At 39.7% G+C, this 26,684-nt stretch overlaps 1 protein-coding gene across 9 annotated transcripts in view; it reads left to right on the top strand.

The window, feature by feature from the left end:
* Positions 1-23,941, top strand: part of ablim2 (actin binding LIM protein family, member 2) — a 74,412-nt gene extending 50,471 nt beyond the window's left edge. For 2 of the 9 annotated variants that reach the window (XM_026352815.2, XM_026352814.2), the window contains exons 7-23: positions 511-598; positions 1,315-1,373; positions 1,952-1,993; positions 3,389-3,466; positions 3,595-3,738; positions 5,036-5,068; positions 5,781-5,895; positions 6,294-6,581; positions 10,965-11,072; positions 13,146-13,199; positions 15,335-15,372; positions 15,561-15,669; positions 15,754-15,812; positions 17,452-17,512; positions 18,198-18,205; positions 18,336-18,416; positions 21,869-23,941. In XM_026352815.2, coding sequence (XP_026208600.1) covers positions 511-598; positions 1,315-1,373; positions 1,952-1,993; positions 3,389-3,466; positions 3,595-3,738; positions 5,036-5,068; positions 5,781-5,895; positions 6,294-6,581; positions 10,965-11,072; positions 13,146-13,199; positions 15,335-15,372; positions 15,561-15,669; positions 15,754-15,812; positions 17,452-17,512; positions 18,198-18,205; positions 18,336-18,416; positions 21,869-21,982 — 1,479 coding nt within the window. In that variant the 3' untranslated portion in view covers positions 21,983-23,941. The remainder of the gene's footprint in view (positions 1-510; positions 599-1,314; positions 1,374-1,951; positions 1,994-3,388; positions 3,467-3,594; positions 3,739-5,035; positions 5,069-5,780; positions 5,896-6,293; positions 6,582-10,964; positions 11,073-13,145; positions 13,200-15,334; positions 15,373-15,560; positions 15,670-15,753; positions 15,813-17,451; positions 17,513-18,197; positions 18,206-18,335; positions 18,417-21,868) is intronic. The other 7 variants (XM_026352817.2, XM_026352816.2, XM_026352820.2 and 4 more) reach the window with 7 other exon arrangements.
* Positions 23,942-26,684: the final 2,743 nt, after the last annotated feature.

The raw sequence follows: 26,684 nt of genomic DNA, 5'->3' as shown, positions 1-26,684 counted from the left end.
ACACTGAAGTTTTTTATAACTTTTGTTGCACATTCCTTTTTGGTATTTATTATTTTTGATGAGTCAAACCTGTGCAAGTCTTAGTTCTCTGCAACCGTAACTCTCTCTGTGTAACACGAGTGCTCCACCGTGTGGTTAACAACTTTTCTTTGTTGTCATTTGTAGCTTGTGGCACTTTTTTTCTTTCTGGATTACAGTTAGCTCTGCCTGTTCATGTGACATCAGTATTTTTATCAAGCTAATTAGAAATGTCCTAATAAAGTGTGGCGTCAAAAAAGCACGGATCAAAATGATATATTCATACAAATGTGTTTGTATGTATTTGATTGTTTGGTTTTGCATGTGTACTTATGTACTGTATCAACAAACAATGCAATGTATGACAGTAATATGTTGTCCTATTGTGTAATAGGAAATGAATGTCTTTTAACTATTCCTTAAAGAGGCCAAAGCAACCACACTTAATATGCTGTGTTATTCTAACCTGTTATCATTTCTTACTCGACACAGGCTGGAGAGAAGCATTACCACCCCACATGTGCCCGCTGTGCTCGCTGTGAGCAGATGTTTGCAGAGGGGGAAGAAATGTATCTGCAAGGTAAAATTAGTTTTAGGGACTTCAAAAACCTTCAAACTTGTATATTCAAGGAATTTTTTATTGTAACCTCAAACATTCCTGTCTAACCACAAAGGATTTCAACCTGAAATGCATCTATTTTTAAAACAGTAAGAAAGACCAAAGCTAAGTCCTATGGTAACATAGTCTCTTTGGTTCTGTCTATTTTCTGCCAACAGAACTATATTAGCATAAGCTCAATGTATTATAGGTCCTCACACTCACAGAGATGTTACTCACTGCCTGTGTGGCATTAATCATAAGGAACAGCTGGTGCTTTTCCTTGGGTTCATTTATGTCGACTCGTTATCGAACTACTACTTGTTATTTCGAAGTGTATTGATTTCAAAGAGGAAATAGCTCTCTGACACCACAATCATAAAATATGTCACTGCAACTGATGACGAAGTCCTGATCATCTCATTCAAAAGAAAGATTTAGATTTTCTAGCTTCATCTTATGTAAATTGTCAGCCTGTGTTTTGTCTGCTAATGTATATTGGCCCTGAGGTGCAATATTAAAATTGTTTACATGCACTGATTTTTTATTGATTTATTTATTATTTATAAGATATTATCTCAAATAAAATAGGTCGCCTGCAAAAAGAAAATGTCAATTTAGGCATACTAACGTGCTCCGTTAGTATGCCAACACTTGTTAAATGTTATTAATGACAGTTGTTGTCTTTGTCTCATCAGGATCTTCTATCTGGCATCCACCATGCAGACAAGCAGCCAAGCAGGAGGAGAAGAGTAAGGTGGGTGAAGAAGACCATGGAACCACATGTGCTTTTTTAACAAGAGATAGGAACTGTCACTTCACAAATCCCCAAAAGAACCGAAATAGATCAGCGTTAGATACATGAGTTGGTCATTTGTCTCTGTTTTTGTCTTTGATAATGGCTCTTATATAACTTTGTATCATAACATATTCCCATAATCTAAGAAACTAAATGAAAACTGAAATGTTATTTAATGAGGTGGTAGGCAAAGAATTGACATTTTGTGTTAGTATTGCCTCTCTCCAATTAATCTTTACTGTTTTAGGTTCTCTGTTAATAATAATCTTCTCACCCTCACTTTCAGGGTTCAACACAGTATAAAATTAATTGTAAGCTCTTTTGAGGACACTGTGCAGGCTGCAGCTGAGTTTAACTTCTACAAAGAGAATTACAGGGCTTATCAGTATCAAGTCACCACTCATAAGAAAATGTAACATAGGCTTAATGCCATTGATTTACTTTTGCATCAACTGCCCCGCAGCCTCACATCCCATATATTGTCCCATCTTCCATCTCCCATCCTCATTCTTCATTATAACCCCTCTCCTTCCCAGAAGCAGGTCCGGATACAGCTAAATGACGCTCCTGACCAACAGGTTGGTGCACCTGTACCTCCCTGCTCCCAACCCATACCCCCTCCACAATCATCTGCAGCATGGGCTGATCATAACTCCTGACACCTACTGCTATATTTGCTTCATGTTGAACAGCAGCCACAAAGACTCATGCTGCTGCAGTCCAGTTTTGTATGAGTCGTTACGTACAGAGTCTGGTTTTACAGACTTGATGATGCTGATGATGAGTTTGTGCATGTACAGGGATGGTTTAGTGAGCAAGCAGAGATGACTGATACCTCAGTACTTGCATCTGTTGGATGCACTGTGTTTATCTGTAAGGGTGAACACACAACTTGAGCAGAAACAGTGTTATGCAAGGTGATATACACCAAACTGGTACGTGTAATTTGCTCTGCGAGGACGTTCACCTGCTCTCTTCTGTGTGTGTGCTTTAACAATAATTGATACTTGCTCATCACCCCACTTGACATGGCTTCACTAATTGAGCCACTGTATGTGCGTTTGTGAGTGTTTGCCTTAAGAGCTATAGGATTGCTTGTATTCAGCAATGTCAGAAAAAACATTTTTACTAAGTACAAGTTTCTATAATAATTAAGTAGTATAATAACTTTAATTTAAGGGTAAGTGAATAGTTTCTGTTTAAGCTTTAGTTTAATGGGTTTGCATTTTTATATAATTCAGTATATTCTACAATATGTAATAAATATTTTAATCTTATTAAGTTCCAGCAATATGTTCCAAAATGCATGTGTATCTTTTTTACGGACATGTGACGTCTTACAGTGCAGAACTAGCATTGGTGCACAGATGTTTCTGCTTAATCATTTTTGCAACATAATTCATTCATTCATTTTCTATGATATCATTACTTATCTTGCATAATTACTGTTCTTTTTATTGCTACACAAAGACACAATCATGGCTTAATCTAAAATAAATTAAAGATCATCTGCAAATTTCTGCAGTGTTTGTTTCTTCTATCTACAAAGAAGAAGAGAAAACTCTGCTCAGAACACGGAAGGGACACGGTTAAAATAAATAAATAAATAATAGAAATTTAAATGAATGAGGTCTCAGTAATTCATTCATCGACTGATTTCATTTCACTAAAATTGAAATCATTGTAAACTGAAGGTGATATGATGTGGAATAGACACATCATATAAATATAAAGATATAAACAAAACAATCAATCTGAAGAGATCACTGGTTTGAGAAATTGTGATGACTAAACTACTAGACTAAACAATCGGAACTCTGAACAGTAAAAATACCTACTGTCATACTTTTCACTGTCACTTCTCTTAAGTTGTGTGTTCTGTATATTTAAATATAAGTGGGTATGTTTATATTTATGTGTGTGTGTGTGTGTGTGTGTGTGTGTGTGTGTGTGTGTGTGTGTGTGTGTTGCAGGTGACCCGGACTTCATCTGAGAGCATCACTTCAGTCCCAGCCTCCAGCGCCTCAGGTTCTCCCAGCAGAATCATCTATGTAAGACTGTACTACAGCTACTCACCAGCAGGGGTCGCAGCTGCTCACCGTTCAGCTTCATGCATCCTAACTCCAGGGAAATTTTGAATAACTAAGGCATACAAACGGGTTCTTCTGTCTGTTTACAGGCCAAACTAGGGGAGGAGATGCTGGACTACAAAGACCTGGCAGCCCTCCCAAAGACCAAGGCCATCTATAACATAGACAGGCCTGACATGCTGTCCTACTCCCCCTACGTGAGCTACCAATCTGAGGAGAGGCACTATGGAGAGGTACACTAGTCTCTCACAGCCCTGTATTTGATCTTCTAACTTTAATCCAGTCCAGAGACTAAGAGACTGTACCTTCGACTCCACTACATATATTTAAAAGAAACATATATATATATATATATATATATATATATATATATATATATATATATATATATATATATATATATATATATATATATATATATATAAAACTTGTAGTGAGCATATACAGTACAGTATGGTACAGTAATACAATAATTTACCGATGAGTGAAAGATCGCCACCCTCCATGGTTCGAATCCCAGCTGCAGCCTTCCTCCCTTAGGCAAGACATCCTTACACCTACCCTGTCTTTGCCTTGTACCTTCTACCTCACTTGTAAGTCATTTTGGATAAAAGCGTCTGCCAAATGAGTAAATGTAACTGTAAATCATTTCTGAGTGGTATTTATTAAGTAAAGAATTCAAATACTCCTGTTAACAGAAGTTGTAACAAATAGTTTTTATGACTTAATCATTTACTAAAGCATCGTAGATCAGGTAAAAGCCAATAACAGGTTCTAGGTTGCCAGTGTGCGAAAACGCTCTATCTGGTGTTTATTATGTTCTAGCATGACACTAAACACTTTGACAGTTTCAGAATCTGACAACGCAGGTTATTACTGGTCTATAACTGATCTATAAAGCATTAATAAATAGTTTATTGGGCACCCTATAAAGTCCCATTTTATGCATTTGTTATTAAAAGTCTTGAGGCAATATAAATTGATATATGAATTTCAATGGATGGCGAACACATACACTGAGTGTGGCATCCTATACATTTTCTGCATTTTATACCCAGAGTGCAGTAGATACAGTCAACAGACTGTTTCTCATTAACCTTGTATATTTGTGGTATTTCTGTAATGTCATTTCTTGCCATTTGAATAAGTAGGATTTAAATATGTACAATGTCAGTGATTTAATTTGAATATGCAGTATGTGGTGAAAACACTTTCACTGTGGTGAAAACACCTGATTTGACTGAGTACACATCCTTTCGCAGACACTTCCTTGTGACTTTGTTTTTCCACTTTGTTGTCCCTCCATCGTGTGCAGTCAGTAACAGCTCTTCATCGACGCCCTGCTCCCTTCTCTGTCTCAAACACGTGTTCGTTTGCAGTGCAGTCAGAGCCCTGAGCGTGCAAACTCAACAGGACGTCATTATTCACTCACACTGAATGATCTCTGTCATGGTTGGATGGCTAACTCATATACTAACCTCACATATGAGTTCATCCTAATCATTGGCTTTCTCCCCTCTTCATTTGCAGTCCCCCCAGCTGCTTTCTCCTACTCCTACAGAGGTAATATGACGCACTGTGTCTTGCTGTGGCTGTCACACACTCTCCATCTGTGTAACATGCTTTCCTTTGTGTGTGTGTGTGTGTGTGTGTGTGTGTGTGAGTGTGGGCACAAAGGAGTTGAATTAATATACGTGAGAAAGGCTTTTGTGAGATAATTGAATAATTAGCTTTGGCCAGCAGTTTATTAGCTTTTATAACTCTGGACTCATTGGACTGTGCTTAACTGTGCAGATGGACAACAGTTCAAATAAGACCATGAAAGCAACCAGAGACTTTTGAGTTGTTTTATAGTTTGGGTAAACACGCTTTTTATAGAAGGATAATTTAGCCACAGCATAAGGTAATATTTAACTTCAAATCCTTTGACTTTCATCCCAAGTATAGTAATGAAATGAAGTCTTTTTACAAATCACCAAAAAGGTGGAACAGACGTTTAAAAAGCTTTTATGATGTGAAGAAGTGACATTTCTGACACTATGACTAATTTGTTTACATGTGTTGACCCTCAGTCCACTTAACCTTGATGTTATATTTTCCTGTGTTCTTTGCAAACCTAGTGCAACATGACATATATGCTTAAGTATAAATCAGATGGAGTTACTTGTCCACATTCCTGTCTGGTGCTGTAATGAAGGACTGAGTCAGTGTGTATTCCTCAGCAGAACGCACAGAATATACCTGTGTGTTTTAACTTCTGACTTTATTCATCCAGGGCGATGGAGAGAAGTCACCCCGTCAGAGGAGGCCCTCCAGTCCCAGCTCTAACAGCTCTCTGGGCTACGGACGTTACACCCCGTCTCGTTCCCCTCAGAATTACAGCCGGCCAGGTATTTGAAAGACCTTATACACACATACAGTCCATGTAATACTGTGATATGACCTGAGCTATCAATAAAATCTGACGCCCCGTTAGGAGATGTCAAGCTGCTTTTGTATTTTCTGATGACATTTTCATTTTGCAGCAGCTACTCTGTACCAAATCTGCCCTAATATTTTATTACTATTTTAATATTTATCTGTAATTGTCTACATGCACTGTCAAAGCTGCTGTGACAGGAATATAATTGTAGTTGCAAATTCCTAATACAGGGCCCGACCCCAGTTTTGCCAGTAGTACTTTACAACTTCACTGCTAGATTAGGTCCTGACAAAAACAACTCACGCACAACAAGTCCCGCTCTTAATGCACTTTCATCCTTTTCCTGTGATGTGGTTGAATATTCAGGACCAGAGGTATACCTTGGTGGTAGATACAGCAGCCAGTCCCGTGAATCCAGTTCTCTTGCTTTGCCCCCAAACGTCATTGGTGGCATTAAATACCCGTCCACCTGGACCAGGGACTCCTCCCTCCCTATGTGCTACTCTGGTGGGGCTGAATGGAGCGGTGGCGGTGGTGGTGGTGGTGGCACGTACTCGCCCACACCAGTAGGTGGCAGTGGAAGCTTGTCTTTACACTTAAACCCCACCACCTTGGCCATGCTGCAGCAGCACAACTACATCCCCTTCTTCAGAGGTATCAAAGCACACTAAGACAAAGACCTGGTCCAATGCAGACAGTAGACAAGTTGCTGGAATCATTGCTGCTGTCAAACCCCAGACAGAAATTAGAACTCGCCTCTTTTCCAGAACGAGGTGTCACCAACCAATATGAGTACATCAACCCTTATATTTATGATTAAAAGCAGAGAACTTATGAAAAAATGTAATGAGATGGGGTTCACAACAACAGCAAGGTACTGCTCTTCTCTGCATTTGTCTGAGATCAGCCGTCTTTAAGAATGGAGTGCTGTGATACTACCATGGAACTGGCTTCACCTGGCATGAGTTGTGGTTAAGCACCAAATTAACCATGTGTTGAAAACTTTCACTCCGGGTCTTTCAGTTCACCATAGACCAATGACTCATAATGAGAAACAGAATGCCTGACTGGCGTGTGCTCCACTTGGGTCTGTAACCACTGTTTGAGTGTTCAAATTGTTGAAATAAAACCATGAAACTGCTAATGCTGTTCATGATACCACATGCCTCTTTAACATCACAAACCCGTTCTGAACACATACCCCCCTGCATGCTCTAACCCCTGCAGAGAGGCTTATCAAACCTCCTCCCTTTACTTCATCTTCTTCCAATTCCTTGATCTCCCTTAGCCCCAGGGTTCAAACAGGAGCCCCTACCTGACCCTAAACCTAGGACTTCCTTGCATCTCAGTTTACCTCCTCCTAACGGTAAAAACACCAGAAGTCTTTTCTTTTCTGTGTCTTCCCTTCCCTAGTGGAATGGTTAGCAGGTTTTGTGATGTTGTTGTCCGGTATCGTGATGTGGTTGGGTTTCATGGGGTGCATCAAGAGTGTCGGACCACTCAGTTTTCTCATTCTGCTTGCCCAGTGGACTTGTGTCTGTGGACGTGGTTGTTGTTGTGCATGAATAACTTCATGTAGACCTGAGATATGACCCTTGGTATTGTGTTTTTAGAGGAAAGTTAACAATGATTTCATTTTTTGTGCTTGTTTGTTCAGATTGTTGACCTGGTTGTTTGCCTGCCTTTAACGTGTGAGCTACCTTAGTGTTTTAACTGAATGATTGCTTGTTCATTGTCCTGTGTTAGACCCTATACCCTTAATGTTACTTGCATTTGTCCTTGATGTGAATCCAGAAGAGAGTGCAGGTTTTGATGACTTGATGAATGATTGGTAAAGTTCTAGTTTTTGACAGGAACAAATATAAAACTAAATGTTATCAGTAAATGCATTCCTTGGAAACAACTCCCCTAACCAAAGAGAGGATGAATATTGAAATGTTCTAACTGCTAGTCATGGAGATAAGATAGACGGATTCGTTTCCAGTTTCTTTGGAAACTGCAATACTGAGATTACATCGAGCATGCTATCTGCAAATGTTCTGTAGACTGTTAGGTCAGTCATTAGGAATACACCATGACCATTAGAGCTGATTACAGCTTAGGTTTTGTTTCCATAGCTTCTCGTACAGTTTTTGTTCATTTATTTATATTAGGGTGATGATACAGCTTCCAGCACACCAGCCCAACTTTCTGGTTCAACATTAACCTACCGTACTTAACATTCCAGTGCAAAAAGGGATTATTAGCAATGACACTGGGGGTGTAACAATTCTGAAACTGAGACCAAAACCAGAATACAAACATCCATATGAGGTTCTGGAAGATGTGGATCCGATTTGAAAAACAGTTCTACCCCTAAATATTACAAATGCACAGATGTTTTTCCTTAAAATGTTGCAAAGCAGATAAAGGGGAGTGGTTCTCATAGTATGTGGTAACTCTTTAAATCAAGTTTGACTTGAAAATGATGTAGCATGTTTAAATTATGTGACATTTTTCCAAAAGACACATACTAAAGTCTGTATGTGAGCAGAGTTTGTACCTAAAGCTACAGTATGCAGCCCAACCATGATGTGACAAGATTCAACACAATATGATTCAAAACCTACTGCAATTCAGTGGTGTAACAACTGATGAATAAAGATTTCTTTCAAAGATTCTATCTATTCCCAGCTGCTCTACCGATGGCAGCTCCTGTATTGAAATGAACTGATTAATCTTTCCATCCCTAATAACTACAGATCCAATATTTAATTATTTAAGCATGCTTGAATGTTAAAAACTATTTGGGATAAAACAGTTACAGCCCTTGTATAAATGGTTGCTACAGCGCCATGTAGACGCAGTTTGAACAGGAATTTATTTTGGTGGAGTACAGAAGGACTTGGAACATGCTTCTTTGAGTTCGTGTGCTTGGATCTTTGCTGATTAAAAGGAGGACAGAGGTTACAGTTTGGTGGTTCCTGCCTTGATAGGGTGGAAATGCTGAGAGGGGAGTTCTCTGATGGGGAAGATGAAAGAGAGGAGGGGGAACACAGGAATGAAGCGGCCCAAGCAGGCTGAGCTGTAATTTGGGGTCTGGTCGCCAGTCGCAGGGGCGTGTAATGCAGTGCGCCGCTGGCCGTGTTCGTGCCCTAGTGGTTCCTAACACGCCGTGAAAGAGGGCTGTTTGTTTTCATGCAGCAGGCTCGTGTTTTAATGAGCTATCAGGTTCAGACACAGATGTTACTGTGGTTGTAAGACCTTCACACTATTCACATGTGCTGTCTGCTGCGCAGACAGAAGGAGAGTTAGGGGGAGGGCCTTGCAAGGATGAATAATGCATGCTTTTTTTTTCTCCCTGATATGATGATCCCAAAAACCATCTTCTAAATCTGGTTATTGTGTGTTTGAAAGGCCTCTACTTTGTGCCAGACGTGCAGTCCAGGTTAATTAGAACACATCTCCTACCCCCTAACCCTCCTACCTTCACTCCTGATGTTTATCAGAGGATCTGCTCCACATTTAGACTTACACTAATAGGACTCTAATGTGTACTGTATGTACTGTATGTGTGTGTGTGTTTGCAGGCATGTGTGTGTGTTTGTGTGTATCTGAAGGAGATCACTCAGACCAGCACTAACGGCGCTGCAGTGTGTGTCAGTGATCTCATCCACTTGCATCCAGATCGCTGTCGAGAGTTCCTCCCTGTCTGAGGGGAGAAGCGTGTGTGTTCAATCAGCTGACACTCTCTCTAACACACACACACACACACACACACACACACACACACACACACACACACACACACACACACACACACACTCCCAATCTCTGTGTTTCTTCCTCAAATCTCTGGATGTAGAGTGATTATTACCTTTGGCCTAAAGGGTGTCAGTGACTCCATCACCCAGCCTGCTTATGATGTAAGACAGTTGTGTGGACACTAGATAAACAACAAACACACATGCTTGCACTCAGCTAAATGTCTAAAAGTATGTTATATTCATAATGACAGTTATCATTACTAGTCACATATTTTCAGGTCTGTTCTTCTGGGATCCACAATTGCATTTAAATTACACCAATTCCTACATTTGTCTGATTTTGTTTTGGTAACTGTTAATGTCAGATCATCCCTTCAGATCCACTTCATCAGGTGAATCACTACGCAGAGATTCATTTTTGGGGCCAAGAGTTGTTTTAGAATTAAACTGAAGAGCTGTGTAGAACAACCTCTCTTCAACATGTCTGTGAAATTTCCAAAACCAGCAGTCGAAACCTGCACCTTGCGCACCAGCAGCTGGTCAGATGTGTCAAGGTGTGAGGACAGGCTAGGTTTCAAGAACTCATCTCACTTCACACTAGCCAAGAGACAAAGTATTCATCACAATCCAGATAGATAACCCACAGACAATTTAGTGTCTCGTAAAACTCTACTAAGAAAGTCCCCATCTGTCAGGTTGTGCAGGTGTTAACCTCTGCACAAACAAGATACAATAGTCCACATAGAAGAATTACCACAGGTAATGGTAGGCTAATGGTGTCTAGGAGAAATGGAGTGTTGGATTGTTTTGGTACTTGAAGAGGTGTATTGCTGTCATTGCATGAAGTGGATCATTAAGGGTGTATTAGGTCTATTCAGGCACCAAGCTCCAGTGCCTTCCTGTAGAGCTGTTCCAAGGGTTCTAGACCTTGCTGCTTTGGGATCTTCATGAGATTCTGCACGACACTGATGGAAAAAATTCAATTTGAGCTAAGGGTTGCATATCTATGTTGTATGAAGTGGTAGTATTCCGATTTCTATGTGATGATTTTTACTGTATGTCTCATCGCTTAACAGATTATCAAACCAGATGAATGTGCTCCCACAAATTCAGGACGGCTGGGTCATCAAGTCACCTGCATTATTGTAATAATTACAGCTTCAAAATGCTTACCATAATGCTGCTTTCTTGCCCCCCCCCCCCCCTCCCCCAATGCCCTTTGTTCTCTCCAAAACCCTTTCCCTTATGCCTTTCATATCCAATGCCCACCCACCTCCATCCCCAACTGGAGGTAGTGAAAGTGGTCGGAGTACCCCCAGCTTATCCACCTATTCTGATGGCAAATCCCCCTCATCTACGTCTACATACGTGGCTGCTCCCCGGCATTTCCACATACCAGGTAGGCCATAACTGCAGTGCTTGGCTCGCAACTCAACTTTTAATTTTGCTACATCTTTACTCAGACTGTCATTAGAGAGGTAGAAGTAAAATACAGTTTAAGCCACTAGATACTGGAATTATTATAGAAATAGAACAGGTAAACAATCATTTGATACAAAGGTTGAGGAAGGTCTAGTCTAAAGTCTGTTGCACCTACCTATCACCCAACAGTGTTGCTTGCAGTCTTCTAGACTACTAGAGCATTGCAGCTTCAATCTTCAACCACTGGAGTTGATATAAAGCTACTTACTACTTCTTGAATTAATGATAATATTTTAGACTTGGCTAGACTTTCACTCAGGTGCACTCAGATGAAGTTCTACATATATGGGATATACAGCACCAAGCTGGTTACACTGGACTCTCTGTGTGGTGTGTTTGTGTGGGTGTTCTAAGTCAGATTAAGCTTAAATGACTATGTCATGACTTGCTTTAACAACTTCAACTTGATGAATGCTAGTTATATGATGGAATAGAATCAAATTCCTGCACAGGGTTAAACCTTTATTTAAATCCAACATCTCAACAAACCTAATTTATGTCCTAATGAAGAAGAAAAACACATTGAAACAGCCCATTTTAACACAGACTGAGCTATGCGCTTCATTTAAAAACATATAAAATATACATGTAAAATATGGAATGAATATAATCTTTTTATATTGTATGTCTATGTACAAGTGTATGGAGGGAATGTAATGATTGCATCATAGTTGCAGTGCGTGGGTGGTAGGAAACTTTAAGTGGGAATAGATTTTCATGCAGTTTAGTTGTGATCTACTTTATGTAAAATGTCATTACAGTTCTTATGTTTTTGTTTGTTTGTTTTTACATTTTTACATCTTTGGAGAAAGATGCCCTTTCTGTACTGTACGTGTCTTCTGTGACAGGTCTGGCCTACTGTGAATTTGTTCAGGACCAGAGTGTTTCTTGCATGAGGCTCTATGTCTGTAGTGTTCACTTTATAGTGTGTCAGACTCGTGGCGTTTGGCTTATGAGTTGTATTCTGTATTTCTCTGGGACATTTATTACCAGTGTCCCTACTGTCCATTAGTTTCAGCACAGTTTCTCTGGCACAGCAATGATCCCACATGAGACTGAATCACTTAGAATTACATTTACAATATATTTGAAAGGGAGTTGACATTAAACAGTGTATCCTTCATTACTTTGAGTCTCTTACAGAGGGATATCTGTTTGATCCAACATATTGTTCCCATTGACAATTACACTGTCAGTCTTGCAGAGATAAAAAAAAAACCTCCCATGTTGGAAGCAAGTTAAGTGGAAAAAACAGCCAGCGATTATCTGCTTACTGGCTTTCATAGTCATCGTCCTCATTGCTTTTATATGGATATTGTTTCAGATGCTGGCAGGCACTGAAACAAGTCAGAGAGATGACCCACACATGTTTTATTGTGAGTCATGTTTCTGCTGTGGCTTAATGTGCGACAGTTGTTACTAAGCATCTCTGTCAGAGGCCTGCGTTGGTCTACTGACACTTAAGATGAATTAGATCAGACTTAAGGGGGAAACATACTGTCCCCATTATCCTCCAAAGGCTCCACATTCAACAGCACAGTTAATAGAACCAGACCTAAATAAATGTTTTTCTATTGTTGTGATGTTTATATTATTGACTTCATAATTTAATTTGATATTCTTTAAAGGCTGCTAATACAAATAGACTGATGCCTGGTGACCATGTGTGGTTTCTCTATTATTCTTTGATTGTCATTGAATTGTTTTGCATAAACAAACACTCATTTCGCTTTGACAAACACCAGTAAATACGTATTTTGCATATCCCGCATGAATAATATTCAAAGTGATGATGTTTCTGATGTGCAATGATAAAAATGACAATTGTGTTGAATTAAGCTATACTGCACCTCCCTTTGCTTCTTCAAAATATCTCATCCCTCTAACTGCTAACTCATGCTTCTTTTCTCCATTCTCTCTTTCTTTCTCTCCCTCCCTCCCATGTTGGCTTCTTCCATTTCCTTTCCTCTACGTCTGTGCCCATCTTCAGAGACTATGGTCAAAGATAATATATATAGAAAACCCCCCATCTACAGACAGCATGGTACAGTCCACTTCCTCTATAACACCACCTTCTCTGGTCTGGTCTCTGCACGATGTGTTGCATGTTGCCTGTCTGTCATCTAGTCATCCGTTTATCCCAGTTCTCCTCCCTTTTCTCTAAGGCCTGCACTCTTCTAGTAGACAACATGGACCTACTCCATAGGGTTTGTGTGAGAGTACAGCACCCATTGTATTGTATGTGGTGTCCATTGGTAATATTATTACAAAAAAACATTAAATATGCAGAGGAGAGGCTCTATGGCTGTACCTAAGACCCTGTTCCTAGAAAAATCTCAATGGTGTTGGCACCAACACTCTGAAGGATTGTTGGATTGTCAAAGAACATAGGATGAAATGCCCAGTCATCCAATAATCCATGTCATTTGTCTAGAGTTGGGAATTCTTTCTCAAGCTCTCTCTACTTTGTTCCAGATACTTTGGTCAAATTGTCATATATTTGAGAAACAAGGGTGACAGTACTCTGTCATCACCTTTGCTCCAAATATGGGAACAGCCTAATTGGTACAAAGTCACAACAGGTGTTTTACATATGTCAAATGAAAGACATCTCCTGTGACGTCACTGATCAGGATGTAGCCAGTCGTTAACCAAGATTGATCTTCAGCCTCTAGAGGGCGTTGCAGCTGAAGACACGGAAAATAAACTGCAGAGCAAGTTCTTTGACCAGGGTCTAGAGGTAATATTGTGTTCCTGACACTGACTGTTTGCTGATTTAATGTGGAAACAAAATCTGCAGAGTTGGGTTTTGCCCATTATATAAACATTGCCCCAGAATTCACAGTCTACTTTGACTCTGCAGCACAGTGATTATCTAACCCATTTGGGACTGATTAGGCTTGAGCTCATCGGTTGTTACTTTGCTTCTCCTATACATGCATGTCTGCACTCATCTCACCAGCCCATTTGCTCGTTTTGTTGGTAATGATGTGATTGTATGTACACTGTGAATGAATGGGTACATGAATCAGTTTGTAGTGTACAGTCTCATTAGTGTTGTACCAATCATTGTTTCAATCACCCCTAACTATTGTTTGTGTGTGTTGTTAAACTATGTGTTCATGGTACTTGCCCTCAAGCTTCAGGATATGTGGACATAATAGGGTCACTCAGATGACATTGACTATACACAGAGGTCCCTTCACCTCTATCACACAAGCAAATTATTTCTTTGTATATATAAATATATATTTATCTTTGCCAAATATGACAAGGAAATCAGCTGCATATTGCATAATCCTACAGATGTATGATCTTGCTGTTAGATGTGAAGTCATGGACAAACATGTAACAAACAGAGGGGGTCAAGGGGCACGTGCAGGTCATTTTCAGTACAGCTCTCTCTCTAGCAATTCAACTTTGGAGCTGCGTACATTACTTTTGAATAGGCTACAATTACTTTATGGGAATTTGGCCCATTGGTCATGTTACCAAAATCATCTGGTGACATCTGCCTAGAAGACATACTAATGCATTACTGTCCTAAAAGAAACAGTATATGGTTACTAATTTATTAGGTATGCTGACCATATGTCAAAGGCTGACATGTTTGTCACTATGTCCAATATTTAGGAAAAGCATTAAATCCAAGAGACTCATTTAATACTAAATGTACCCTGCCCTGATAACCTAAAAACACAGTTTACTTAAAACCGTGCAATGTTCGATTAGCATCACTACTGTGTAACCAAACATTTAAGAAGAACAGTTTTGAACGTGAATAATAGAATATGCTGCTAACTTATTGCTTACACTCTGGTTTCCTGCGTAGCTATGTACAACAACCTTTAGTTCCTAAAGTTACATAAGTTGACACTGCACAGGGTCACAGAAACATAAAGACAATGATCATTCACAGGTCAAACTGTGGAAATCTGGTCGTTCATTCAGTACATGACTATCCACACAAGATATTGTAGTCGCCATTGGGCTAGTTGTTGAGATAGGTTGTGCTGATGATGACCAATGGACCAAACTCCCAACTTCCCTGCTATAGATGCTGTCTGCAGCTGATGATGTCATTGTGCAGAGTGATTTACACTAGAGTTAATAGTACAATACAGTGGAGCTGAGTGGCAGATGATCCATGACCTCCTGTAACATGTGACTGTTTTACAGCTTCTAGAACATCTTGGCAGGATGGGGAAGATAGCAAGGTGGGTCAGTGTGAACATATGTGCCTCTATCTGTCTGTCCACGACTCTTTTCAAGTCATTTTCTTAAAATCTGTGAATACTGTGCATCCATCTACTAATTTACTAACTCATACTTTGCCATCATCATCCATCACTTCTTTCCATCTTTCTGTCTCTGTCTCTCTGGATCTCTCACTCTTTCTCTGTAGAGGACCAGTTGGATGATGTTGAAGAGTGACATTGATGGACAGCTGGGTCCAGAAGACCTTGACCCACGCAAGTCTACTTGCAGTCTACCCACTGACACCTCTCAGCCAAGTGAGTGGCCAGTCCCAACCTGAGCATTGGTGTGAGTGATATTAATATGAAACCATATCAATCTTCTGCTGCTCTCCTCTGCAGATTTCCCCTACAATAAGTCTGCTTCTTTACCTGGATATGGAAGGAATGGCATCTACAAGGTCAGCTGCCAAATTTGTATGTCAACACACAACGTGGTACAAAAGTACTGTAGGGCTTATTCAAACATGGACCAATGGTAGTCATAGCACAATGTTGCTGTAGTCACAGAGACAGATGAAAGGCACATGGCTGTAATCTGATAACAACAGATTCATTTATAGTCAGGAATCATTCATTTTCAGATGCAGATGCATACAATTCTGGGTTTGTTAACATATTTTTATGATCTATCACAATCAAAAGCTTGCGTTGGCTTTGACTGGTTAATAATAAAAGCCATCATGTGTTTCATAAGTGCCCAATGCTGAACCAGTTATGCATTGACTAAGCTCTAGGACCTTACAATAGTCCAATAGGCCTCCATCTTTGTGTGTTTACACCAAGGGTTTATCAAATCAACACGTCCATCCCCCACAAAGCCTGCCACTCTCTACTGATCAAAACAGGAAACCTCAAAGCACTGAAGACCATTTAAAATGTGTCCTCTGTTTTAAAAAGCAACCAGGGTTTCTTTCACAGCTTTGCTATCAGATTACACATGTTAATCAGAACCATTCACTCCACACAGGCAGGACTCCAGTTTATTATTAGGACAACGGGGGTATTTAGTCAGTCATCTACTGATGCTGTGATACTGTTGCCCTCCATTTATGCTTGTTGATGGACAGAGAATAGGCAGACAAAACAGAGCAGAGAAGGAAATGAAAGCTCAGGAGTCTCTTGCTGACGTGTGTGGGTTGACATGGTGGATTTAGTGTGTTTTTTATTAAATATGTTCATGAAACACTATGCTGCACAGTTTGTGCTTACATCTTGTGGAAGCACAAACTTACACAAAACCATAATCTAAGTTGAATCAAAATATACTTTATAATGCTGCAGGATATAAACAATAATAATAATAATTTTAATGATTTGGACTCAAACACAGTTGACTTGTGCATCAAGTACTACATGAGTATCCTTGGCCTTGGAGCTGATATGTATGTACTGTCTGGCAGCTGTCCAATCAAATTTCCCCTAGGGGATCAGTAAAGTATCTCATTATATTTCCAGAGTGCAGTTACTGGCCCTCCCCTCAGTGTTTCTGCTGCTTTTTATTGTTCTTTTGTTGCCTGCTTTTCTATTGTCTCTTCTGGCCGCCCACCCTGAGCCTGGTTCTGCTGGTTCTCCTGCAGGTTTCTTCTGTAAAGAGCGGCGTCTAGTTAACCATAGAAATACACAGCTGGTTGGGTTTTGTCAAAAAAACCTGATCACCTTCTCCCCAGTTTTCCCGCGTAGTGTCAGGTCTAATCACTTAAACTGTGATGAAGCTGTAACAGTAATCTCTAACATAGTCAACACAGTGTATAAAACTGGACTTGAATACAAATCATGTCATGAATAGTTTAACAGCGAAACAACCCCAGTACCTGAACATTTTTGTCTTGTTCTAACAGACCTCATTTTCTCCCTTATTATTACACCTTTTTGAATGTAAGATAATAAGCAAACTGTTCTCATTTGCTTGTTTCAGAATGCCCGTCGTCAATGTTACTTGATAATTATCTGTTACTTCTTAAACCTTAAAAGACCTTAAAACCATCCACTATTAACTAAACACTGTCTGTGTGTGTGTGTGTGTGTGTGTTCCGGCAGGCTGCTGAGATGGTGGAGGATGAAGTGGACCCAGACTCCCAGAGCTGGGGAGGCATGAGAGGTGAGAGTGAAAAATTATTTTGAAGCTGTTCATCTTCAGTTAGTGACCTACAAAACAGACAAAGCAGAGTCTTTAGCTTCCACTTGGCATTATCCACCCCTCACTACTGAATTTGAAGTCTGCTGAAAAGCCTGAAAGTCATTAAGAGTCAAAGAATGTTTTTAAATATGTAATATATAATGTAGCTTCACCTATAAAATGAGGAAAAGGGTCATATCAGCTTTTCTATAAATCTGATCTAAGATCAGTTCATATGGTCTGATTACACTGTGATCAAGCACAGCCCTGCAGCTCTGGCTCCACATCAGTGACTGGAGGTAACAGCGTGGGGAGGTGATGTCATTTTTCCAGCTGCAGAATTATTGTGGTGTGTTTACGTGTGTGTGTGTGTGTGTGTGTGTCCTGGCTATATCATGGGCAGAGGGTGAGTTGACAGGACGCCAACCTCATAACAGTGTGTGTGTGTGTGTGTGTGTGTGTGTGTGTGTGTGTGTGTGTGTGTGCACGCGCAAATCTGCCGTTTAAAATTCTTTTGACGCCTTTGAAACCCAATATTATTAAGAAGATTTGGGCCCGGGGTCAGGCTGGCTGTGTTATGGCACTTTTCATAATAGCTTTGCAGTTCAAATAAAAACTCTTTGTTCCATCAGATTAATCCACTTTCTCATTCTCTTTTTCCTCACAGAATACAAGGTAAGAATTTGTTAATACTTTGCAAATACAGTTTCATATTCTTGGCAGATGGTTTGGTTTGGACATTAGATTATACAAGTTATTGTATTCCTTAATAAATACCCCACAATGCTTACTTTGTGTGTGCCAGGTCTACCCTTATGAAATGCTGGCAGTGACGCATAGAGTGAAAGTGAAGCTTCCCAGAGACGTAGATCGCACCAGACTGGAGGTGAGCTCTAATCTTCCTCTCCCTGTGCTGTCGTTTCCCCTCTTCCCTGTACAGGTCATTAAAAAACGTGAGAATGTGAAATTGTGGCTCAAAGCATGAAGTCAGAATCGGGCATTGTGGCATCGTGCAGACAGGCAGACAAGCGAGGTGGGATTAAAGTATCAGCCAAAGCTTAAAGAAGTGCCATATTTCATTTTGCAAGGGTGGAGAAAAGATTGCAAATGTGACCAAAAGTATTTGGACGGGAGTGTGCGCTGTATGCTTTTGATCTGGAGCAACGAGGAGGAAAAGTTAGAATAAAAAAGGTACATACCGCGTGACGCTAAATTTCAGGTTCATATTTTTATTCTAGGCTAGGCTTACATTTTTTCTTTGGAGAGAAAGCACGGAAAATAAAACTACCGACTATGCCGTAAACACACAAAGAACAGCTAGTCTTGAGCAGAGAGGTGGAAATACTTTGTCAGGGGACATTAATTTCACATAGCTGTAGCTAATAAAGTGGTAACTGATGAAATATTTCTTGATATGTTAATGATTTTTATCTTTACTTTAAGTGTTGCTATTTGTTAGGGGTTCACGTGTTGGAGCCTTCAATTTAATTTAGGGGAAATCATAATTCCACAGACGATGTTTAAAGAAATAGGTTTCCTGGTTTGGTGTGGTAGAATTTGAGTGAACCTCAACCCCAACACATTGGGTGATAAAGACTGGCTTTCAGTCAGCAACTGTACTCTTGTGCCTGAACAGGGACAAATCCCTGCAGCCAGATTCAGAAATGTGGTGGAAAATCTGAAACCAGAAGAGTGGAGGTTGTGAAATCAACACAATTAAGCCTGTGGTTTGGGAAAAGTGTTCAGCAGGCATATACAGGCTGTAATGTTTCTTTATCTACACACTTTTGACCAGAAGTTTAGTTTTCTGCAAGAAAGCTGTGAAATGCAAAAAGAAATTCCATAAATTGTGGGTTTTTATTGAGAAATGCGAGTATAATTGGTTGTAGGGTTACTTGCTCTTGCCCTGGATCATTGCAAGTTTAACCCACAAGCCTATTTTGTAATCAAAAATGAAGCGTAATTGGACTTATGCCGGAATAACTAATTTCCTGCAGCTGTTATTCTTACCCTACCCGTTTCACAGTCAAACACAGGAAAGGTTTTAGTCACTAAAGTAAAGCGTTTAAAGTGTTTTAATTGTTGTTGGCTTGTGGTGCCACACTGATGATTCTCCTGTCCTGAGAAGAGGTTTTATTATAGGTTTTTTTCTAGCAACACCCCATTTAAACCATTCAAACCTTTAGTAAGTCAAACATGAGAACTCCCTGTGAACCTTAGTGTTATGGAAACGCTGTGCCCAGAGGAGTCAGACCGTCGCAATATCAAGGTGTTTCTGATGCAAGAGATCCCCTTTCTGTGGTTGGAAACACTATACTGGAGTTATGTTGTCATTATTGTGCATGTGTGTGTGAGAGAGAAATAGTCTAAATCTTTATTTTACCCACCAATGTTCCTGATCCTTAACCCCAAAGAGCTGCTGCTTCAGCCAAACTAATCAGCAGCTAAACCAAGCTATTAACTCTCAGACTCACAGCTGAGATGGACACACTTTCACAGGAGGTAAAACTATCAAGTTTGGTATCGTTTTTTTAACAGTGGAATGTCGTTAAACTCCTATTAAACCTGCTTTGAGATCCAGACCTATTTAGAGATAGTTGACATACAGTGTCAAGAAAAAACATGGAAAGCTTTTAAAATATATTGGTTTTATAAACAGTCTATATGTATAGTTTTAACTTTAAGTCTAACTGTTTTTACCAAAACATTACAACAAGGTTTTAAGATCTAAAGTGTAAACCTAAAGAATCCCCAGTGAGCAGCACTACACACCAGTAGAGAAGAAAAACTCTGGACCTTTAACAGAAGAAAGGTCCAGCAGAACCAGGCTCATGGTGGGTGAGTAGGAAGTGGAGAGAAAAGCAGACTAAACACTGTCACACTGGTAGGTCTTAATAATCACAGGAATGAAGGAGTCCCAGAAACTCAACAAGTTAGACCTAACTTACTTGTTAGTTCATTGGGAACTACGTTGTTATTATAAAACGTTTGATTATCCATTAAAACTGAAAAACTGTGATGACCAGGCAAATTAACCTAATAGAACATATAAGAACATCTTAGTCTGAGAGGTAATTACTGTGCACAACAACACAATAACATCCACATGTAGTTGGTTATTAACAAATTTCTTTAGTCTGAATAAATTCCTATGTACCAATAGTTCTGGGCCACCAGAGCTAGACAGAAACTGTGGGCATTGATCCTGAACTTTAGTAAGATTTCGCAGGCCTAAAGTTCCAATAAAGGTTTCTGGGGTTCAAGTCATATAATCAGGTTCAGGTTCATCAATCCATGTATTATCCTAACTGCTCTTCTTTTTAGTAACTGTAGGTGCTGATCGTTGGCCAAGAGACAGAGTACACCTCGGACACGTTTCTAGTCTGTCACCAGGCTGTTGTGTATATTGTTGAAAAGTGCTGATGATGTAGACAATAAACAGAACCAGTAGTATCCTACTAGTTTAAACATCTTTATTGAGTAGCATGTTTTGAACGTTTGTGGAAAAACATTTTCCACATAATAGAGACTGTACTCTCTGTCCTTCTACCATCAAGTTATTAAGCTGTCAGCGCAGCAGGTGAGAAATTCATCTGGAGACCTGGATGTTTTGGCCTAAAGGTTAAAACCTATCCCTTTGCATTCCTCCCTCTGTTGGTTGTCATGGAAACCAGGTGATTGGCTATCACACAGCAACAGGCTGCCTTTAATTTACTATCCCTAAGCACAACTGCGGAGCACGGTGCAGCCAACGTTTCTACAATAAAGCAGCTTATGTTTTTGTTCTGGGTCTAAATCAATGCCATGCATGTTTTTCTTCCATGGTATATTTCTGACATTTACAGAGGAGTTAGTGAGTGTTTGCAGTAAGAGCCAAGGCTGGGTTTTGGATAGCGGTTCAGTTTGGATGAACATCTGAGGTGCTGAATTGAATCTGATGTGTTAAACCCCAATACAGAAGGCAATGTAATGCCTGCTTATGTGGTGAACACAAACATGATCTTAAGAGCGAATGAATGGCTTATAAGTAAGTCCAGTGTGTGAGCGTGAAGCTGCTACTGATTTACCGTAGCACAGAAGCGGGTGTGAAAAGCTGAGCTGGCCTGAAGGCCGACATGGTCTCATCAGCTGAGGTTTAAATCTGAATTAATTGAAGTTTATATTTGAATTAATTGAACCGAAGAACCACATTTTTCCGACTCAGTTTTTATTTTAATGTTGTTGAAGCCAATGGCACAAACAACCAATGCTAATTTAAAGATGTACTCTTTTAAATTATGAACGACATTGATCTTTCGCACTAAGTAAGCATATTTTGTCTATATTTCGCTTCTCCAGAGACACCTATCTCCTGAGGATTTCAAGCAGGTTTTCGGCATGACCTTGGAGCAGTTCGAGCGCCTGGCCCTCTGGAAGAAGAACGACCTGAAGAAGAATGCACGCCTTTTTTAGACTGAGAAAAAAAAAAAAAAAACATGGAGCAACATCTCAACAAGCATCTGTCCTGCCTGGAAGGAAGCAAAAATAAAACCAATTCATCTAAAATATCTATATATGCACCGCCATGACGCCCCCCTGCCTTCCACCTGTAAAACGCCATGCCCTCTGCCTGTGATGCCACGGAGATGCACTCTGTGCTGAAACATTTTCACAACATTGAGGCAGCATCTATAGCTTTTCGTATGCGATGTGGTCCGAATGTTTGACCGACAACCTTGCACAAGAGGACGAGGAGCTGCGTTTGCATGGCCTTGTTGATGCTCCTCGCCTCCCATGTGGTTCCTGTACCCTCCCCCTCTCCCTCCCATCCCAACGCTTTCATACACCCTGGCAACAAATAGCAGCTTTTTCTAATTCTCCTGCAGGCCTTCATCCAGATTTCTGTGGGATTCGAGTGTTTTATGTGCGCCTTCTTCTACTTTGTCAATCTTGACTTATCTCCCTGTTTTTATTCTGAGCTTTTCATCTGCAGCTAGTTTGTTTTCACTTTGCAATGGTTTATCATCTTGTCTGCCCCTGCATATCATCTATTTGCTGCTCTGCCTTTTCTCTCTCGCAGTCTCTCAATCATTGGAAGTTGTTCTGCGCACACTGAACGACTGTTACATTGTCAAGACAGTTTATTTTTACACCCCTGCCACTACATTGGGACAGTGAAGACATCGCAGATTTGTTCTCAGTCGCTGCTCAAGCATGTCGAGGCCAAAGACAGGGATAAGAAACTATACTCCAGCCTCTCTGATCTTTTGCTTCAAAAACCGTCAAGAAGCACCTTAACATGTGCTTTTGTTTTAAGTTTTTCTTCATCTTTTGTTCAATCAGAGTGGTTGGAAAAGACTGGTTGGGTGGTGTTCATATGCGTGCCCTGATATGGTTGAACGCGGACCCATATCTAACTCAAGGTTCTCTTAAACAAGCACAGATTAGGAGAGCCAGGGCTGGATAGGGGCCACAAGATGACAGTGAATCACAGATTGAGGGATGAATAAAGAAGGGGGAGTCCAGTACAAAAAGTTTCAGGGTGTACAAAGGTGTCAAAATGCAGCATGGCCAGACTGACATGCACTCATAAAAAAAAACAAATAAAAATAAAATTATTTTTATAAGCTATTTTTGACTTCTGGAAAGGATCATTACACCAATCATGAGTCGCAAGTGAGAGAATTCATGATTTTGTTACAAGAAAAACAGCTCATGCAGACTTTGTTAAGCTTCACAGACCTGCAGCAGCACTTAAGCAGAACAAGTACGGTCTTGCTTGATTTAAAGCTCAATACTTTAACTGTGTTATATCTTCTCAGACAGAGATTGAACTCTATATGTTTGTTGTTTGAAAGCATTGTTGCGTACAGTAAAAGCTATGTATTTAAGCTGAAGTCTGTCAGCTTTGCTTGATCTATTCAACCATAAGTTGATCAAGTTGCCAACTAACATACTCTAAAATGTATGTGAACATATACTGGACATATACCAGATATATTTGTCTGTATCCAAGCCATGGTGTATAACTCTTCAGGCATGCATGAGGATGAGGAAATGGGGTTTGTCCACTGACCTCAGATTAGAAATGTATGAAAACATTATCATCAATGTGGTTTGAGTGACTGATTATTTTCTAGTTAAACAGCGTCAGATGAAGTGCCCAGGTCAGCTGCATACATTAACTTGTGTTTTATTTTTTATTCTTATTGCAATGTGAAGGATGGGATTTTATTTTGAATACCTTAGGGTTGTAGTGTCAAATGAATAGCGAGCTTATGAAGAGAAACATCAAATTTTAAGTTTGTTCTGAGTGTGAAAACAAATTTGTGCTCCTGTAAGTAACACACTAACTGTTGTCATCATAAAGTGTCATGTCGTCTTTCTAATATTCATCTGCTATTAAAGTGCTTTATCCAAAATACACAGTCACTGTGGACTGGAGTGTGTGACTTTCTCATGTGAATGTTACATTTAAATCAGAGAGGCTAATAGCACTTTTCCACCGCATGGTATCGCCTCAGCTCCACCCGTCTCGCTTCGCTTTTAGTACGTGGTACTTCCATCACAAAAAGACAGGTAGTACCCACTCAGTGTAGCTGGACGTCATGGTGATGTACGTAAAACTGCTGTGAAACCTTCTGACATGCACTTTTAACAGTTCGATAAATACAGTAGCAGTACCTTGGTTTGCAGCCATTTATTTACTGAGGTTTAGCAGGTTGAACCTTTTGTAGACACAATTTGAACACTTACAAACATGTTTAGATTTGTCAGATGAACATTTGCAACACTTCTGTGTAGTTTTATACTACAAGTAGGGACATGCTTCGGGAATGCCAAGCTAATAAACCAGGGAAAATCCAACCTGACTTTACAGTTCCCACTAATGTCAGCAAATAACACATTCTGCACCCACCGAACACATCCATGTAAAAAAATCTGAGTATCAGAAAGTGCTGCTACGATCTACGTCTGCTAAACAACCACTGAAATAATGCAATGATGAACGTGAGTTAAGACCAGGCTATGTCTGAAATCACATTATTGACTCAGTTCAATTCAGTTTATTTGTATAGCACCAAATCACAGTGAAGGTGAAGTCACTTTACAATGTTGGACAAGGTTTAAGACCTTACAGAATATCACAATACAACTCTATACTCTATACCAGGGGTGTCAAACTCATTTTAGTTCAGGGGCCACATACAGTATAATTTGATGTCAAATGGGCCGGACCATTAAAATCGAGGTAAAGCTCATCATAGCTATAAATAACAATAAATCATTCATGTTTTCCCCTTTGTTTTAGTGGAAAGAAGTACAATTACATTAGGATATTTTTTTTATTTAAAACACATTATGAAGAAAGTCCGATTTCCCAAGAAAAACGTGCAGTTTGCTTCAGTTTATCATTTACATGTGTGCATTACAACTGATCACAGTGATTGCACACAAGGCACAAAACACAAAAGTCACAGGTATTTAGATTTGAAAAATATGGTAGCCTATTGCACTTCAACATTAAATTAACTTAACATATAGGAATTATTTTTACTCTACATGTGTAATAATTCTCAAAACTTAAATTGACCCCCCACATCTTACAAACTTAAGTGGTGGCCATTTTAAATGTATAAGATAGAAAGTAATCACCTGGCCTGTAAATATAAGATTTATACATGAAACACACATAAAACATACATACATAAGCTTTATGACCAAACTCTTTTGTAGTGACATTTTGGCTAATGAGGGTGCGAAGGCAAGTACAAAAGTAAGTAGATGTAGTAAGTAGATGTATCGTAGTCATCACTGAACATTAGCTGTGTCTATCTCAGAATTGTTTCGTCTTTTTCTTCTTCTTCTTTCAGCTACTCCATGTCTGAAACACCCTTGCGCCCCTAGCGAACAATTTAGGAGTAGTTTATTTTTCAGAAATCCTACTTTATGTCTCATTGCATTTGTTCACTTTCAGATTTATCCCGCGGGCCAGACTGAACCCCTTGGCTGGCCGGTTCCGGTTTGACACCCCTGCTCTATACTAACGCCCCTTCTGTAGCACTAGGCCAAAGTGGAGAGGAAAACTCCCTTTAAAGGAAGAAACTGTGTACTCAGTAGTCTGCTCAATAGTGAGTAATGCTTTGTAGGATTGTGGAACATTCAGACACTACTGCAAAAGGGGCGACCACACTATGCAGTGCACTATATACAGAAGTATAGGGAACGATTGAATAGAGGAGCGATTTGCAAATGACAGCTGCAGATCACACATGCTGCAAAAGTTTGACTTGTCTTATCGTAGCCTATGATCAGTAGGTGTCCTTATTGTACGGACTAGATATAAGTTGATGTTGTATTCTCGTTTATCAGCGTCACAGTGTGGATGTAATAAACTTATAAGATTGTTGAAAACACAGTCTGTCTGCGCCTTTAGGCAAACATACCTCTGACCCAGAGGAAATAACAGTGAGGACATGCACACATTATTCAGAGACTGGTTTCAGAGTCACAGTATTTAGCAGCCATTAGCAGTTTGTGTTTTCTTCATATGCGAGGTACCATATATTTAGGCCTTCATGAAGGGAGTGTGCTGGACTGAAGATGTTAATCCTAACTGTAGAAGAATTAAGTCACCTGTCACAGAACCAGTTCAATTAAAGTCTTTTTTCACACTTATGGTTTATCTTCATGTTCACTTTTGTAAAGATTTCAGTCAAGAACAAACCACAGTGTATCTGATAATGAATGAGTTCTTATAAACGCTGGTCTGCTGACGGTGAATCTCTTTGCTTGACTTACTTGTTGGTTTTGGACATTTTCAAAAGCTCTCTGATGTCCATCCTATAATAAACATTAAATTCACTGTTGTGATTGTTATGTGAGCTCTTGTTGTATTGTTTTTAAAATAATGATAAGGGAAAGAAAGGTTTACAACTTTTGAAGTATAGCTTAAACAGTCGGCTGATTGTATGAACACAGAAAAGGTTTTTGTTGCTGTTGTTGTTATCATTCTCCATGTCAATACAGGTCTTTAAAAGGTCCCTCCGAAGATGCTTCCTGTGTACAGGCGTACGTGATGAGGACCAAACTCTGAAGACAATAAAAGGATTGAAATCAGTTTCTGGATATCTTCCAATGTTGAAGCCTTTTTAGGACATTGTCACTGTCTTTA

Source organism: Anabas testudineus, chromosome 18 (genome assembly GCF_900324465.2).
Source record: "Anabas testudineus chromosome 18, fAnaTes1.2, whole genome shotgun sequence".
Classification (NCBI taxonomy): Eukaryota; Metazoa; Chordata; class Actinopteri; order Anabantiformes; family Anabantidae; genus Anabas; species Anabas testudineus.
The sequence above is the reverse complement of the archived record's forward strand: the minus strand, read 5'-3'. Positions and strand labels throughout refer to the sequence as shown.